This window comes from Physcomitrium patens, chromosome 24 (assembly GCF_059467195.1).
Source record: "Physcomitrium patens ecotype Gransden chromosome 24, ASM5946719v1, whole genome shotgun sequence".
Lineage (NCBI taxonomy): Eukaryota > Viridiplantae > Streptophyta > Bryopsida > Funariales > Funariaceae > Physcomitrium > Physcomitrium patens.
In genome coordinates, this window is record NC_143433.1 from 7439085 (window position 1) to 7455223 (window position 16139).

General features: G+C 36.9%; 2 protein-coding genes across 4 annotated transcripts; both read left to right on the plus strand.

The window, feature by feature from the left end:
• Positions 1-6447: 6447 nt before the first annotated feature.
• LOC112276532 (uncharacterized) lies at positions 6448-8121 on the plus strand. The gene is made up of 3 exons (XM_024507927.3): positions 6448-6812; positions 7057-7142; positions 7664-8121. Exons 1-3 carry the CDS (start codon positions 6582-6584, stop codon positions 7893-7895), a joined length of 549 nt encoding a protein of 182 aa, XP_024363695.1. The 5' UTR covers positions 6448-6581; the 3' UTR covers positions 7896-8121.
• Positions 8122-9982: 1861 nt separating this feature from the next.
• LOC112276513 (cysteine desulfurase 1, chloroplastic) lies at positions 9983-14098 on the plus strand. 3 transcript variants are annotated; one of them, XM_024507903.3, is made up of 10 exons: positions 9983-10514; positions 10832-10965; positions 11221-11380; positions 11738-11924; positions 12148-12290; positions 12443-12515; positions 12614-12677; positions 12963-13062; positions 13223-13422; positions 13606-14098. In XM_024507903.3, exons 1-10 carry the CDS (start codon positions 10182-10184, stop codon positions 13739-13741), a joined length of 1530 nt encoding a protein of 509 aa, XP_024363671.1. In that variant the 5' UTR covers positions 9983-10181; the 3' UTR covers positions 13742-14098. The 3 variants fall into 3 exon arrangements, with proteins under 3 accessions (XP_024363671.1, XP_024363673.1, XP_024363672.1); XM_024507904.3 differs by having other exon boundaries at positions 9991-10514; positions 13261-13422; XM_024507905.3 differs by lacking the exon at positions 12443-12515 and having other exon boundaries at positions 12148-12261.
• The last annotated feature ends 2041 nt before the right edge of the window (positions 14099-16139 follow it).

Sequence of the window (16139 nt, forward strand, 5' to 3'; positions counted from 1 at the left end):
GTCTTCTTGCAAGGGACAAAATGTGCCATCTTTGTAAGCCGATCTACGACAACAAAAATACTGTCAAATGAATTCGATGGTGGTAGATCCGTAATAAAGTCCATGGAAACCGAAGACCATGGTCGGCGCGGAATAGGCAATGGCTGTAGAAGTCCATAAGGCCGATGTCGAGGGTTTTTGGATCTTGAACAAATGTCACAAGATACAACAAAATCTTTCACATCCTTCCACATTTGAGGCCACCAAAAATCGCGAGAAATAAGTTCCAAGGTCTTATTGAATCCAAAATGTCCCGCAGCTGGAAAGTCATGACGAGATTGAAGAACTCGGAGTCGTGTTGGCCCTTTTGGGATATACAACCGCTCTTCGAAATATACTAGATCTCCTTCCATCTTGAATTTATCATCACTAGCATGTTGCTTGATATCAAGGGCTAGAGAATCTTTAATGGTTGCGGCCCGTACCTGGTCGAGGAAGTCAGCATCAATTGATACAATAGCTTCGTTGAGTCGAAATTTCTCTGGCTTCAACAATGTCGTGCACTGTTGATCAAATGCTGCATCTCCAGCCTTTAGCGTGAGATATGATCTCCTTGATAATGCATCGAACAACCCTTGTTGCTTCCCAGGCCGATAAGTAATAACAAAGTCGAACCTGGATAGCGACATACTCCACCGAGCTTGACGCCGATTCAAAACCCGAGCCGACATAAAATACTCCAAATTCTTGTGATCCGTATATACGGTCACTGGATGTGTAGTTCCTTCGAGAAAGTGGCGCCACTCTTGGAAAGAATCTACTATAGCAAGGAGTTCCTTATCGTGGATCTCATAGTTGATCTCAGCAGCAGAGAATTTTCGAGAATAGAACGCAACTGGATGGAACTTCTTATCTACGCCCATCTGTGAAAGTACAGCTCCCAAAGCAAAATTCGAAGCATCTGTCTCCAAATAAAAGGCCTTTGTAAAGTCCGGATGTACCAAGATTGGAGCTGTAGTAAATACCATCTTCAAATCTTGGAATGCTTTTTCTGCGATAGGTCCCCATTCGAGCTTGTCCTTGCACGTTAAGCGAGTGAGGGGGGCAGCAACTTGAGAATAATTCTTGATGAAGATCCGATAGTAGTTAGTAAATCCAAGAAAATATTGTACGTCCCTAACTATCTTCGAAACTTCCCAAGACATGATTGCTTCCACCTTCTTTGGATCCATCTTCAATCCTTCCGTAGTCGCGATGAATCCCAAAAACTCCATCTCAGTTTGGTGAAATAAGCACTTCTCCAATTTGGCATAGAGTCCTCGCTCCCGTAGTTTTTTGAGTACCAGACGAACGTACTTCTCATGTTCTTCCTCGTTCTTAGAAAATATCAAAATATCATCTAGATAGATGACAACAAAATCGTCTAGATGCTCTCAAAAGATGTCATTCATCATGTGTTGAAAGACCGCTGGAGCATTAGTAAGACCAAATGGCATGACATTGTATTCAAAATGGCCATAACTTGTTCGAAAAGCTGTCTTCCATTCATCTCCTTCCTTGATTCGCATAAGGTTGTAAGCTCCCCTTAGGTCAATCTTTGTAACGATCCTTGCACGCCCAAGTTGTTCTAGAAGACCAGAGATCAAAGGCAGTGGGTAGCGATTCTTTTTTGTCACCTTGTTGAGACCTCGATAGTCCACGCACATCCGTAGTGAGCCATCTTTCTTCTTCACAAATAAGATTGGTGCCCCAGTTGGCGACTTCGAATGACGGATGAAGTTCTTGGCTAGATTCTCGTCAATGTACTTCCGCAACTTAGTCAACTCCGTCTGCGACAAATTGTAGATTGGTCCAAAAGGTGGTTGTGCTCCTTCTTGCAATTCAATGGCACAGTCATAGGGTCGATGCTCTGGCAGCATATGAGCATTCTTCTTTTCAAAGACATCTTTGAATTCTTCATACTGCTTTGGAATAACCAAAGTCGAAGTTGCATCTTCTCGAGTCGGAGTTGCAAAGATGACAAGAGGTGTATTTTGCTTGGCTTCCTTCATGAAAGCCCTTGCACCTATAAACAAGGATTTGTTTCTAGACATTGTCTTGGTAGATTCCACCTTCAAGGAGTTTGTTGGAAATGTCACTTTCCGCAACTTCCAATCTATCAATGGATTATATCTATCAAGCCAAGATAGTCCCAAAATGATAGGACATGAAGGGGTCTTGATAACATTAAACACAATATTGCTCTCATGGTTTTCAAGACGTACCTTCAATGGTTTAGTTTCATGGATAACATTGCCCGAAGACAATGGTCGTCCATCTATGACTTCTACATGGACAGGCTTAAGTTTCTTTACAAGAGAAATATTGTGAAGCTTGGCAAACTCTTCATCTATAAAGCAAGCGGATGCACCCGAGTCTAATAAAGCATCGACTTGTAGTTCTTGAATACCCAGATGTAAAGGTACCATAAAACAATCTGAAGGTTGAGCTGAGAGAAAGGGACCTTGATTAATTTTGGATGTTGAGATGTCTAGCCGCACGGTCCCTATTGTGGCTGGGCGTCCTTGTTTTCCTGCATGCTTGTACTCCTGAGTCTTGTTGTTTGAGGCTTCTGTTTCTTTCGACAATCTACAGCTTTATGGCCCGCTTCTCCGCAATATAAACACAAGTTTTGTTCAAATCGTCGCTTCCTTTCCTCAGCTGTGAGGGGTTTGAAACGTACCGCATCAATTTGCATGGGTTCAGGATCTGTGGAGTGATTCTCTGGACCTTTTGAAAATGTAGCAAATGCTCCATCATTTCTCCAGCCTGATCGTCTTTCTTGTCGTAATTCAAAGAGGCGGTTGTCACAAATAATTGCCTGAGATATAAGTTCTTCTAAAGTATCCGCCTTAGGCATGGTGATCAATAAGTTCTTGACATCATCTCTCAGTCCATATCGAAATCGTGTCATGAATGCCTTATCATTCCAATCAAGATCACATGTAAGCTGTTGAAATTCTGCAGCATAGATTGCAGCAGAACGTGATCCTTGTCGCAGATTTTGTATCTTTCTTTCAGCCACTCTTTCTCGATCGCTATCTCCAAACGCAGCAGTAAGTCTCTCTGTGAAAGCCTTTAGGTCGTACAATATTAGAGAATCCTTGTCCAATAGTGGAGCAAACCAAGAGCGAGCATTTCCTGATAGAAGAGTACCTATGAAAGCAACCTGGGTAAATCCATTCGGATAATGAGAAGGGTATAGGCGTAGGTAAAGCCGTACTTGTTGCACAAAACCTCGAAAGTTGGCTCTTGTTCCGTCAAACTTGTCTGGCATACTCGCTTTTGGTTCTTTCGTACTAATCCTTGAAGTATTTATAGGGGTCGTATGTGACACATGTCTTGCTTCTCTTAGTCGAATAATCTCTTGTTGTAGGCTATGAATTTCGCGTCTAGCTTCTTCGGTCACTAGATCAATTTGAGGTTCTTTATTTGGATTGCGAAGAAATGCAATCTCCTTTCGTACACTATTCATAAGAGCTTGAAGATCTGCAAGAGTTGCCACTCTATTGTCTACTTGTGAAGATGCACTGTCTATGACTTGGTCTACTTCCATATTTAGAGAATAAATGGATTAAAATTTTGAGAGAAGAAGAAATTGCTAAGTCTCTTGGAGAAAATTGTAGCACTACCTGTCACTAAAACCTACTCGGAGAAAAGAAAAGAAAAAAAAAAAAAAACACTAAACGATTTCAGTTTTAGAGGAGGATAATCCGCAACCTCTAAAAATGCCTCAATGCTTTCGAGAAGAGGGGTAATCCGCACTCTATCAAGAAGGCAAAGCTCTGAAATCGATGTTAACAGTCTTTTCTACTAGCTATGCTAAACAAAAAGAAGGAATTAATATTAGTTCAAGAGAGGGTAATCCACAACCCTTAGAATGCTCAAGTATCTCCAAGGAAAGGGGTAGTCCACTCTCTGCCTCAAAGAACTAAGCTCTGATATTGTGATTGAGAAAATATCAGTTTAGAGGAAGGTAATCCGCAACCCCTAAAGCGCTAGAATACCTTCAAGAAGAGGGATAATCCGCTCTCAAACAAGAAGGATTCAGCTCTGATATTAAGATAAAGGTAATCTCGACAAACTGTCACGGACACAAAATACAGACTTGAAATCTAACAAGAAGTTCAAGAAGAAGTGGCAGAACTAGATTAAACAGATGAGTACAAGAACAACACCAGAAAGGTGAGCTAGAACTCCAAGAGATGTGTTGTCGAGACTGAAGAACTCTTCAGCCTCGACTCCTATATATACTACTGGCCTATGGTTCTAAGGAAGCGCATCAAGAAGCTTCCCAAGAATTATGAAGCTTCTCGAGCAACTACCCAAGAGCTAGGAAGCTTCTCAAGTAACTTCCTAGAATCTACTAGAATATTCTAAGAATCTTCTAGAGCCTTCTAAGGGAATCTTTAGGAAATCTTCAAAGAATCTTTAGGGAATCTTTGAAGAATATTCTAAGAGAATATTCAAAGAATCTTCTGGAAGTTTCTAGAGACTTCTTTCTAGAAGGTTCTAGAAACTTGTCTCTAGAAAGGTCTAAGGACTATGTCCCTAACAGTCTGGATCTTGGTAAATTCAGCAACAATACCTTGATACTTGCTTGAAAATGATGTGTACAAGGTAAACAATAAAAGACTTCATTTCTAAGAAGAGTTGTAACTCATGCTACCAAATTGTTGGAGATTGTGCATTCTGATGTTTGTAAATCAATGAAGATACTATTAATTAGAGGACAAGAAACTTTGTCACATTTATTGATGATTTTTCAAGAAAAGTATAGATTTACATCATTAAGGTAAGAATAAATGTTTCTCAAGGTTAAAGGAATTTAAGGTTCATGTAGAAAAATAATAGGAGTGCAAGCTCATAGTATTCTACACAATGTTATACTATAATTACTTATAATATGTAAAAATTAGTTAGAACATATAATATGTTCATAAGTCTTGATGTGTATTAAAATGGTTAATAGATTAATTTAAAGAGAATGGATATAAGAAATTTTATTTTGAGTTTTATCTATTTTGCTTGATAACACTATCATGCTTCTATTGTGGCATTTTTTTTTTTTTTTTTTTTTTTTTTTAATCTTAATGAAGCTTGGATTAAATTATTAAGATAATGTGTCAATATTAAAAAAATTGAAAATCATTTATTATTCATATAAATTATTTTAATTATTGTCTTAAATTTAGCTCTGTTTAAGTACATATTACACCATGTTAATAAATTTTTTTATATTACAACCCTTTGAATCAATTTGTTTGTACATCTTTTTGCAATATTGATTCTAAAAACCAACACTCTGTATACAATTGTGTTGCATTAGTTTCAAAATTTCAAAAACTATTTTTGATTTTTAAAACAGTATCTAATATTTTAAATTAAATATCTTTCTTCCAATCTTTTATTGAAATATTTCTGATATATAAAACTTTCAAAAAAAATTTGTACAGCCATATGGTATATCTAATGTTATGGTAGATTTAATCCTTATTTTTAATGTTTGTTCAATGTTTTATGTTATGTATGTGTGAATATATATATGACGTTTAAAAAAAAAAAAAGAAAAAAGAAAGAAAAAAATAGAATGGCTCTTACATAACTTTAAGTATTATTGAATCTGATTTTTTGATTTATTTATATTATTATTGTGTATATTTGAGCTTAATAAGTAATGAAAAAAACTCTGCATTAAAATTGGTAGAATACAAAAAAATAGTTCAAAGTAATAAAACACATGATTTTGTTATTAAGTTATTTAACTTCTATTTGACTAACCTCATTTAAAACAATCATTATGTAATTTGATTACATTTCATGAATTCTACTGAAAAAATTGAACACTTACTTTTAAAAATACATGCATAAATAATTATTATAATATTTACTCTAACTAAAACTAAAATTCATACCATTACATATCTCAATAATATTTTGTGCATAATGAAAAATGAAATAAAATCAGTTTTTGAATTTTTTTATTGACTACAAAAATATTTTCGAAAAAAAAACCATAGTGGAAAAATGAATAAAAAATTAAATTTAAGATTGAACCTCCACAAAAACAAGTCCTAACCCATGAGTTGAGTCCCATATACTAATTTTAAACCCAACTTTTTGTTTTGGGTGAATAGATCTTGACGGCCCATTACCGTGGGTTGATGTTGATGAAGAACACACTGTGTCTGGCGAAGCAACCTGCGGTCACATTTCCCAGAATCAGACTCACTTATGGAACATTTGGTGCGGACTCACTCCCATGAAATATGTGAGTCTCACAATGGAACGCTAACCATTGATTAGCATCAGTACGGCAAAATTTTAGTTTCCCCCACGAAAAGCAACTTCCGAGTCTAAGCTGACGACCTGGCAGTACTGTTTCTGGATCCAATGCAGAATGATGGGAGGTGTGCTGTGCATTGCACTCATTTCCCGCAATAAAGCTAAAATAATCAGGCGATTTTTGAATCTTTGCATTCCCGATCAGCAACAAAATTTCATTTGAAGGTCTTTAGGGTGGATCCGTATTAGAATTTTTAGATCTGCGTAGAGATTGAGAGATGGAATTGATGAGTTTCGAAAGTGGGAAGCATGGAGAGAAGTTGTGTGAGATGACTGATGTCGAGAAGAGGGACAGGTTGCTGCGGACTTACAGTGAGCTTTGCGAAGAGCATTTTAAAGGAGTCCCAGAGGTTTCTAGCGAAGAGTTGCTACAGATCTTGACCCACCATGATGCTGGTGTGCGCGCGTCTATCGTTCTTGTGGACTGCCGTTCCGAAGCTGAGCAATCCGTATGGTGTTCCATTTTTTTGCCACATTTAAAAATTGTGTTGAAGTTTCTTCCCCGTCCCCTCTCTTGACATCTTTTTATGAATACTCTTGGTGTTGCGTTCATTGCTTAATAGGCAAGACGATCAATGCTGTCGGTATATGTGGAATCTGTCTTTAGTTGACGCTTCCTTAGCATTTCGTCCTTGCATAACAAAATCCTCCCTTAGGCTATTAGACGTGCTTAGAGTCTAGGATTGGATGCAGGTTTCGATGCTTCCAGGGGCGGTGACTATGGCGGATTTAGAACAAAATCTTGATGAGCTTAAAGATGTGGAGCTTATTCCTTACTGGTATCAAATCCTCCATTTCTTCATATTTCTCAGGCTCCTTTGGATTTCATCTTTCACCAAGATTGTACTTAAGTCTCCATGAATACAATCCTTGCCGGTGTAGAATTATTTTAGACCAACTAAAGCTAAAGGTTTGCATTCTACGAGTCTATCTGCCAATATTTTAGTGAGAAAGACTTTTTCCTTTAAAATGTTTCATGAATCACGCTTACGCTTACGCTTGCTAGCAAGGTGCATAGAGGAAAGAGATGACGCACCTACATGTCGTTGAAAACTTAACTTGCAAATGAAGTGTTCTTAGGTTTGGGTACTTTCTTAGACACAAGAGTAGCGGTTTTCAGAGTAAGCAAGGATGGGCTTGTTACCTCAAGGAGCTGTTGAGAGCCAAATAGAACTCTACTACGCCCTACTATCTTTTCAGTTATGTCGAATTCTATCATTTGCAGAGCTATATGCAACCATTGATCCTGAACAAACCTGGTGGATTGATATTGTTGGGGCCTTTTGGATTATTCGCTCAGTGCCATTGGAAGGCGATCGGGGTTTTTCACGAAGAGAATTCTCGAGAAGAATACCGGCGTTAAGATAAGGAATCATGCAGGTGGAATTCTCGATTGGAGTCATGTGGAGGGGCCGCTTGTCGATCGGGGCACACAGCATGCGATCAAACAAATGCACGCGGGTGGAGCTAACCACTTGAAACATCTACCAAGCTCTGGCAAGCTTGAGATCTTATTGCCCAAGGAAGTATGATCACTGATGAATTTAATTTCGATCCAACAAGTGCATGCGGGTAGAGCTCACAGGCGGTTCCAAACTATTTCGGCAGAGAGCCTCTGTGATACAAAAAAGAGAGCGAAACAATTACCAATGTATGACAACCTTAAGATACAGCATGTGAAGGACTGCGCTGACGAAACCAGAAAGAAACTAAATGTCATAAACCAATTACTGAAATGAAACTCAAGTATTTGCACAATCTTCTTCTACAAATGCAACTTTAAACCTATCTAGATCATAGCCTAATTCGTAGAAGAGAGAAGCTGAGAGGTAAAGTAGCATCGTACCTTGAGAAACAGGAACAAAATGGTTTGCATTTATGAGCTTTGTAGTAATGCGTGAATCCTGAGTGCAGTCAAGATGACCGGGTAACTAAAAGCATCTCAAAATCCCATCACCCAAATATCACCCAAAGAGAGCAATAAACGTCTCAATGAACATACATGTGACATAAGATGACGGCAACGATTGAGTTGATTAAACCTGTAACTAGATTTTACCAACTAGGTTTTAACTAGGTTTTACCATCCTATTGCTCCAACAAATGGGATTTTTTGATGCTCCAGCCAAACATAGGCTAGGTAATAACACACACACACACACACACATATATATATATATATATATATATACATATGTAAGATATTTATTTAATCAGTAATGTACAACTTATGGACATTAGGAGATTCTAAGTCTCATTTAAATAATCTTTTACAACTTTAATTTGTTTAAAACTTAGCAAATATAATTTTAGAATTTATTTTAATAAAATAAATATAAGATCAAGAAATGTTATTATTTCTATATTTTTATAATGTCAATGATTGCACTTTAAAATACTCTATTTAATCAGTTTTTTTTTTAATTTACCTTTTTTATTCATTTATTTTCTAAAATTATATGTATCATGCAGTTTTTTATTCATTTATTTATATAAAAATAATCAATTAGATATATATTTTAAATTTTTTATCTTTAAAGTACTCATGTGGAGGCAAGAAAACAAATTGTGTGGTAGAGTAACCATGAAAGGTACCTTCTTTCATGATGATGGTGCTGGGCAGAGCTCTCTGTGATGCACTTTGTTTATTGTTTTTGCTTAATGTCAGAATTTGAAGCTCTGGAATGTGCCTAAGAAGCTGACTTTCCTGTCCAGCACAAATGTGTTTTGAATTTAACATGATATTTTACCTTCATGGTTTTTTTTTCCTATAACCAAATAATCCTTGAAAATTACATATTCCTTCAATAAATTTTTCAATCACTCACACATAGACAAAGTAGACAATTTTTTTTATTGAATATCCATTCCATCAAAAAAACATGATTTTAATCTTAGAGATATCCCCCTAGAAAGTGAGGCATGCCTTGTATGGAGCACTGAGTGTGTCATGAGAGTGTTATGAAGATAGTGGCAGATTTGGGAGTGACATGTCACACAAAATTGGACATGAGAGAGAGAGAGAGGGAGAGTAATTTTATAGAACTCTGTTCACCTTTTCAGGATAACATGAGGAAGTGCACAAGAGGGGGGTTTCATTAAAGAAGCAAATTGGATTAGTCCATTCATGTCAGAGGGCAAGGCACCACCCAATAGAAGATCTGCATTGTGTGGGCCACAGGGCACACCTGCCATAGTGGAAGGAAGATACATGGGTGGAAGAAATGTGCAGAATTTGAGGATTGCAATGTGCAAAGAAAGTATGTGGGAGCCAGATGGGGAGGGGGGGAGGGGAGGGGGATTGTGCCACAGAGGGTACGTGCATGGGGACAGTACTGTGGGAAAAAGTGTTGCTTGAGAAGCCTGCAACTGCACAAAGAAGCAAGCGAAGCAAAGGGGTGGTTTGAGAGAAAGAGAGAGACTTGGATAGGACACTCAGACATACCACTGGTGACTCTCTGAGGGGAGGGGAGGGGAGTAATAAATAGAGCAATGGATGAATGAAGAAGGTGGCCAATGAACGACAGTGAAGTGGTCCCAAAGGGAGGTGCGGCGGTGTTGTGCTTCCATCCACGCATGATGAGGGGATATATTCTGCCCGCTGATGTCACAAGTTCGTTTTATATTGTTGGTTTGTTTGGTACGTTTGATGTGGTATGGTATGTAATGTGATTGTAATTGTAATGGAATGGAGACACGCAAGGGGGGGGAGGGGGAGTATAAGGGGAGTAGGGAGTGAGTGTGAATGAGAGAGTCTCTCTCGAGGGAGAGAGAGAAAGAGAGAGACAGAATTTGTTGCGCTCCTCCTCCACCGCTCCATGCTTCCAACGCTCTCCCTACATAAGCTTGGACTCCAGGGACTCAGCTCTCTCTCTGTGTTCGGACATCGCAGCTCCTCTGTTGTTGCCCTTCCTGCGGCAATGGCGACATCTCCTCTATTCGGCTCCCACCACATGCTCGTGGCACATCAAGGCCCAGCTTCTGCTGTGCACTTTCTCAAGCAATCTTCTCTCCTGACGCTTCAATGCAGGAGAGGTGGGAGAGTCGAGGGAGGGGTTGTGGTGAAGGCGGTTTCCAACATACAGAATTACGTGTCAGAAGGATCGTCGCTGGGCGAGGTTACCAAAGGAGACTTTCCTATACTTGACCAGGTGGATGGTTGATTTGTTACTTGTGTGTGTGAGTGAGAGAGAGAGAGAGAGAGAGAGAGAGAGAGAGAGAGAGAGAGAAAAAAGAAAAAGAAAAGAAGAGCGCGTTTTTCACGGAGAGTGAACGTAGGCTTTGTTCCTTGCGTGTAGCAACATATGAGCAGGCAATGGTTTAAAGAATTTGATTTAAACAACAGAATTATTCATTGATATTGTTAGACGAGTTGCATGCGCTGGATTTTGGCAGAATGTTGGTTCTAAGCATTGAATTGATTACTCTGTGTATCGAAGCATTGAAATTGGCGTGTTGTCAATCGCAGTATGTAAACGGGTACAAGTTGGTGTACTTAGATAATGCTGCCACATCTCAAAAGCCTGCGTCTGTCCTCAATGCTTTGCGGGATTATTACGAGGGATACAACTCAAATGTTCATCGCGGCGTGCATGCTTTAAGGTCTTTTATTCGACCGTAGCCGTTCTCTAACGATTTCTCGAGATCCCTGCGTAATCGAGTACTAGATCTCAAAAGTGTGACAAGTTGTCAAACTATCGCTTTAGTCATAGTTTTGAGCTTGTGTTGAACGTAAGATCTTGTTCTGTAGCATATTGTCTGGTTTACTTTTCAAGTGCTCTGTTGCAAAAGCGACTGATCAGAATGATAACAGAGATTGCTCAGCCGTAAAGGTTTTCCATGCACTGTGATTTGCAGTGCAAAAGCAACCGACGAATACGAAGCAGCAAGAAAAAAGATAGCTGGTTTCATCAATGCGCCCTCCGATCGTGAGATAGTGTTTACTCGTAATGCGAGTGAGGCAATCAATCTTGTCGCATATACGTGGGGACTAACCAATCTTAAAGAAGGTGACGAGGTAAGCAGTATGTTGTATTTGGTCTTATGAAATAGCGAGTGTCTTTTCACTAACTCTTGCGCCTTAAAACATGTCTAAGGAATGATTGCTTACATGAAATCCTTCAGATGGTTTAAATCAATTTACTGATCCTTTTGGGCTCTATTATATTAAAACATGTAAGGAACATGTAAAGGTGCATGGATCTCTACTCTCTTGAGAGTTGACCTATTTCACGTGAAATTTTTTCTTGTTATGGGAAAAATAATACGTTAGGCTGTTGGTCTTGAAAGGCTGTGGCTGCGTCATCATGTTTCTTGAGATTTATGAACTGCGGATTTTGTGAACGAGAATAGCGGTGCTTTCGATGATGCACAGGTTGTTCTGACAGTGGCTGAGCACCACAGCAACATAGTACCTTGGCAGCTGGTTGCGCAGAAAACTGGGGCTATTCTGAGATTTGTAGAGTTGACATCTGAAGAGATTCTAGACTTGGAGCAGCTGAATGGATTTCTGAACGAAAGAACCAAATTGGTTTCAATCTTCCATGTCTCCAACGTGTTGGGTATGTATTCAATCTTTAGTATTTGCATAAGAACACCTATGGATGGTGGATAGGGAGTGGTTCATTCTAAATTTTATGAATTGACTTGCTTCTGAATTTGAGGTAGAAAATCGAGATCTTTTCTTCAGCAATCTTTAGCACCCTATCTGGACTTTGTCAAAGATTCATTTGTCGTCATAGTTGTACCAATTTGTAATAACGACTTTGTTTATTCTGGTGTCAGGTTGCATAAATCCTGTAGAGGACATTGTGAAATGGGCACATGCTGTCGGTGCAAAGGTTCTGGTGGATGCTTGCCAAAGTGTGCCACACATGCCTGTGGACGTGCAGGCTCTAGGTGATTTTCTGGTGGCATCATCTCACAAGGTTGTGATTCACATCTTTAGTTATAGTTAAAACATTGGGAAACATTGCTAATGTGAGTGTTGATGGTCTTTTCTTGTTGAAAGGAAATTTCTCTAGGTTTTGATTCTGAGGATGTACTCATGACTCTCAGATCCGTTTTGGGGATGTTGTAGATGTGTGGACCTACAGGCATGGGCTTTCTATGGGGAAAAACAGAAGTTCTCGAGTCGATGCCACCATTCTTAGGTTAATGAATTTTTTTCAATGCCTTGTTGTTTATATGATAAGATTAGGACGAGAAGTGATCAACATCCACACTCGCTTATATTATTGTCTTTATGCAGGAGGAGGAGAGATGATTGTTGATGTTTTCTGTGATCGATCAACCTATGCTGGTCCTCCCTCACGGTTAGTAAATTCATTTTCACATCTTTGAAGTGCCTTCGTGATGCGGGCTCATGATTAATGCTTAAAAGAAATGGTCCAAGATTTATTTCTCGGAGTGCGTACAATGTATTTTGAGAAATACTACAGGCAGAGTCTTCAGAAATTGTGAAAGGTTTTTCTACCCTCAGTAATTCAGAATCTACTTAGGTCATGTAGACGAAAACTTTATACGAACCAGTTGTACGGGATGGTGGTGCATAATTCCTCGACTTACTTCCACTTATCCTTTACCGTTTAACTCGTCAGGTTTGAAGCTGGTACACCTGCAATCGGTGAAGCGGTTGGATTTGGGGCAGCAGTGGACTACTTGAACAAGATTGGAATGGACCGCATACATGAATATGAGGTGCTTTTTACTGCTCTATTTTTATGTCACTATTATACTTGTTTTAGAGTTGTTGGCATTAGGGGTACAAGGCTTGAGATGGTGTGTTTGTTGGTCTATTTCAACCAAGGAGTACAATCATATGTTCTGAGATGCTGGAGATTCATTATGTGTGCAACAGACATTTAGAACCGAGATTGACGGGGCTCAGCCTTGCAGATGGAACTGTCCAAATACCTGTACGAAAGTTTGTCGAAAGTTCCTGGTGTACGAATTTATGGACCCCCGCCAGGAGATCATGGTGAGAGACGCGCATCTTTATGCTCTTTCACTGTGGAGGGCATTCATGCTACAGATTTATCAACATTTCTTGATCAACAGGTGCACTTCGCACCTTTCCACCTCGCATTGTGCTTCTCCATCTTGCTCCTTGTATTGCTTCTTTTTTCTCCAGTTGAATTTACCATCGTCTATTCCAATTTGTTTTTCAGTAAATTTAGGTTCTGTCTGATTGAGATTCTTCACCCATAAGGGGACTAATTTTTCAAGGTTACTGTAATGAAGCATGGGATTGCTGTCCGATCTGGTCACCACTGCACGCAGCCTCTACATCGTTTTCTGGGTATTAGTGCAAGTGCTCGAGCGAGCTTGTACTTCTACAACACAACCGACGAAGTTGATAGCTTCATCCAGGGATTAAATGATACAATTGATTTCTTCTCGTCATTAAAATGATTCCAGTAAACACGAGCTGGAGTTTATAACAAATTATTTAGTTTAAACGTAGAGAATTTTATAGTTGTAAGTTGCAACAATCCTGCAATAGGCCCCAATACAAGTCCTCTTTTGTTTAGATGCTATGTGTGTATATGATGTTTTTGCATATAGAGAGATATTTGCCCTTCATTAATTTGGAGCGTACATTTACCCAGCTTGTTAATCCTCAGAAAACATTGTCTCACTACACAACATTGTGTGTGGCATGTGAATACGGTTTTGCAATAAAAATCACTAAATTAAATATAAAAAAAATCAAATTAAATTTTATTTGATATAAATCTTGTAAAAAATTATGCATTATAAATTTTATTGTGATTGATATTTAGTATTGGATTTTAATAAAAATATAATCTATAATTTTTTGGTATATTTTGTTTACTACAAAAATAAATTTATCAAATAAAAAAAAACCAATTAAAAAAATCAAATTAAATTTTATTGTGATTGATATTTGATTTTTATTTGATAGAAATCTTATAAAACATTATGCATTATAAATTTTATTGTGATTGATATTTAGTATTAAATTTTAATAAAAATATAATCTAGAATTTTTTGGTATATTTTGTTTACTACAAAAATTTGACTAATATTTTATAAATAGAAGTTATTTATTTATTTATTTATTTATTTAATTTTTTCTTTTTATCTTTTTAAAAATAAGAAAAGAAAAGAAAAGAAAAGAATATAATTATTATACCTTCTATAATAAAGATAAAATTTTATTATCTTTGATATAATTAATAATAAATTAGAAATTTTAAATGTATTTAAATTTATCTGATAAAGTTGTTATGTATATATATATATATATATATATATATATATGTTATATGAAAAAAAAATTATACTTTTTTATATTTAAATTTATACTTTTAAAATTATATTTTTTATATTTAAATTTAAAAAATAAAATTTTATGTATTAAATATCTATCAAGAATATATATAAAAAAACTTGTGATCATCAATTAAGAATTTATCATAGTAATATTTGATGATATTTATACTATAAGAGTTTTGATTATTTTTGATTCTTAAGTTAGAATTACTTACTATAACCATTTTGTCATTAAATAAATTTATAAGCCAAAAAAAGTTATTAAAACTAGCATTGCCTAGTAAGTAATTACAAAAAAATTATAATCAATTTAGCCAGTTATTTGTTAAAGACATGAACTGGAAGAAGATGCATAAACCTAAAAAATTTGTATTAAAAAAAAAAAGACAAAATAGCAATAAAGTAGTATATATATTAAAAAGAAACTAGAATAGCTATTACTAAAAGACAAAGAAACTAGAGACTCTTAAATCTAAATTAAAAGCAAGAAAGGAGTTGAGAGGAATGAAGAGGGCTTCAGTCTTGCCTCTATATAGTATATCTAACTAGGAGCTATGTGACAATGTTTTGTAGGACCTCTAATATGTGTTGACTTTAAAGGACACATGCCTTAGCTTATAACGCAAGTTTTCTATGTGTAGGCCACATAGTATCACGGACATACATATTTATCCTAATAATTACCTAGATAATAAGAATAAGTAGAAATAAATCAATGTAGATAAATATGATAATTTCTTGTGAAAAGCTTTGTAGAAGCTTCATAGATGCTGCTTTACCTTTATACATGTCTAAAGGTGATTGATAGGTTGAAAATTTAGTCAAAAAAGAGGCCATGTGTTGACATGTTAACCACTTGTAGTACAAGTTGGACATATGGCATACACCTAGGAAACTTGTCTTGCAAATTAGACATGTGTCCTACAAGTTGGACGCATATTAGAAGTCCTATAGCATGTCGCCACATATTTCTTAGTTAAGTAGTATATATAGAGGCAAGAATGAGACCTTCATCACTCTTGTCAACTCCTTTCTTGCTTTTAGTCTAGTTTCAAGAGTCGTATGTTTTCTAGTCTTTGGTAATAGCCATTTCAATTCTTCCTTCAATATACATACTTTCTTTTATTTTTTCACTTTCCTTCTAAAAGAGATTCTACAAGTTTATGCATCTTCTTTCAGTTTGTGTCCTTGACAGATTGACAAGAGTTGACATATAATATCAGAGCTTTGTCTTTTTTTGATTAAGAGTGGATTATTCGTTTTTCTTAATAAGACATAAGCATATTAGAAGTTACGGATTACCCTCTTCTAAATTGATATTATTTCTAGATTTTTTTTTTTTTTTCTTAATTCTTGAGTATTGTATTTTGTGAGAATAGAGATTTTTTTTATTTTTTTATTGTACTAGCATGGCAGAGTTTGCTGAAATGAAGAGAGCAATGCTTCAAATGCAAGAGCAAATGAAATGCATCAACTCA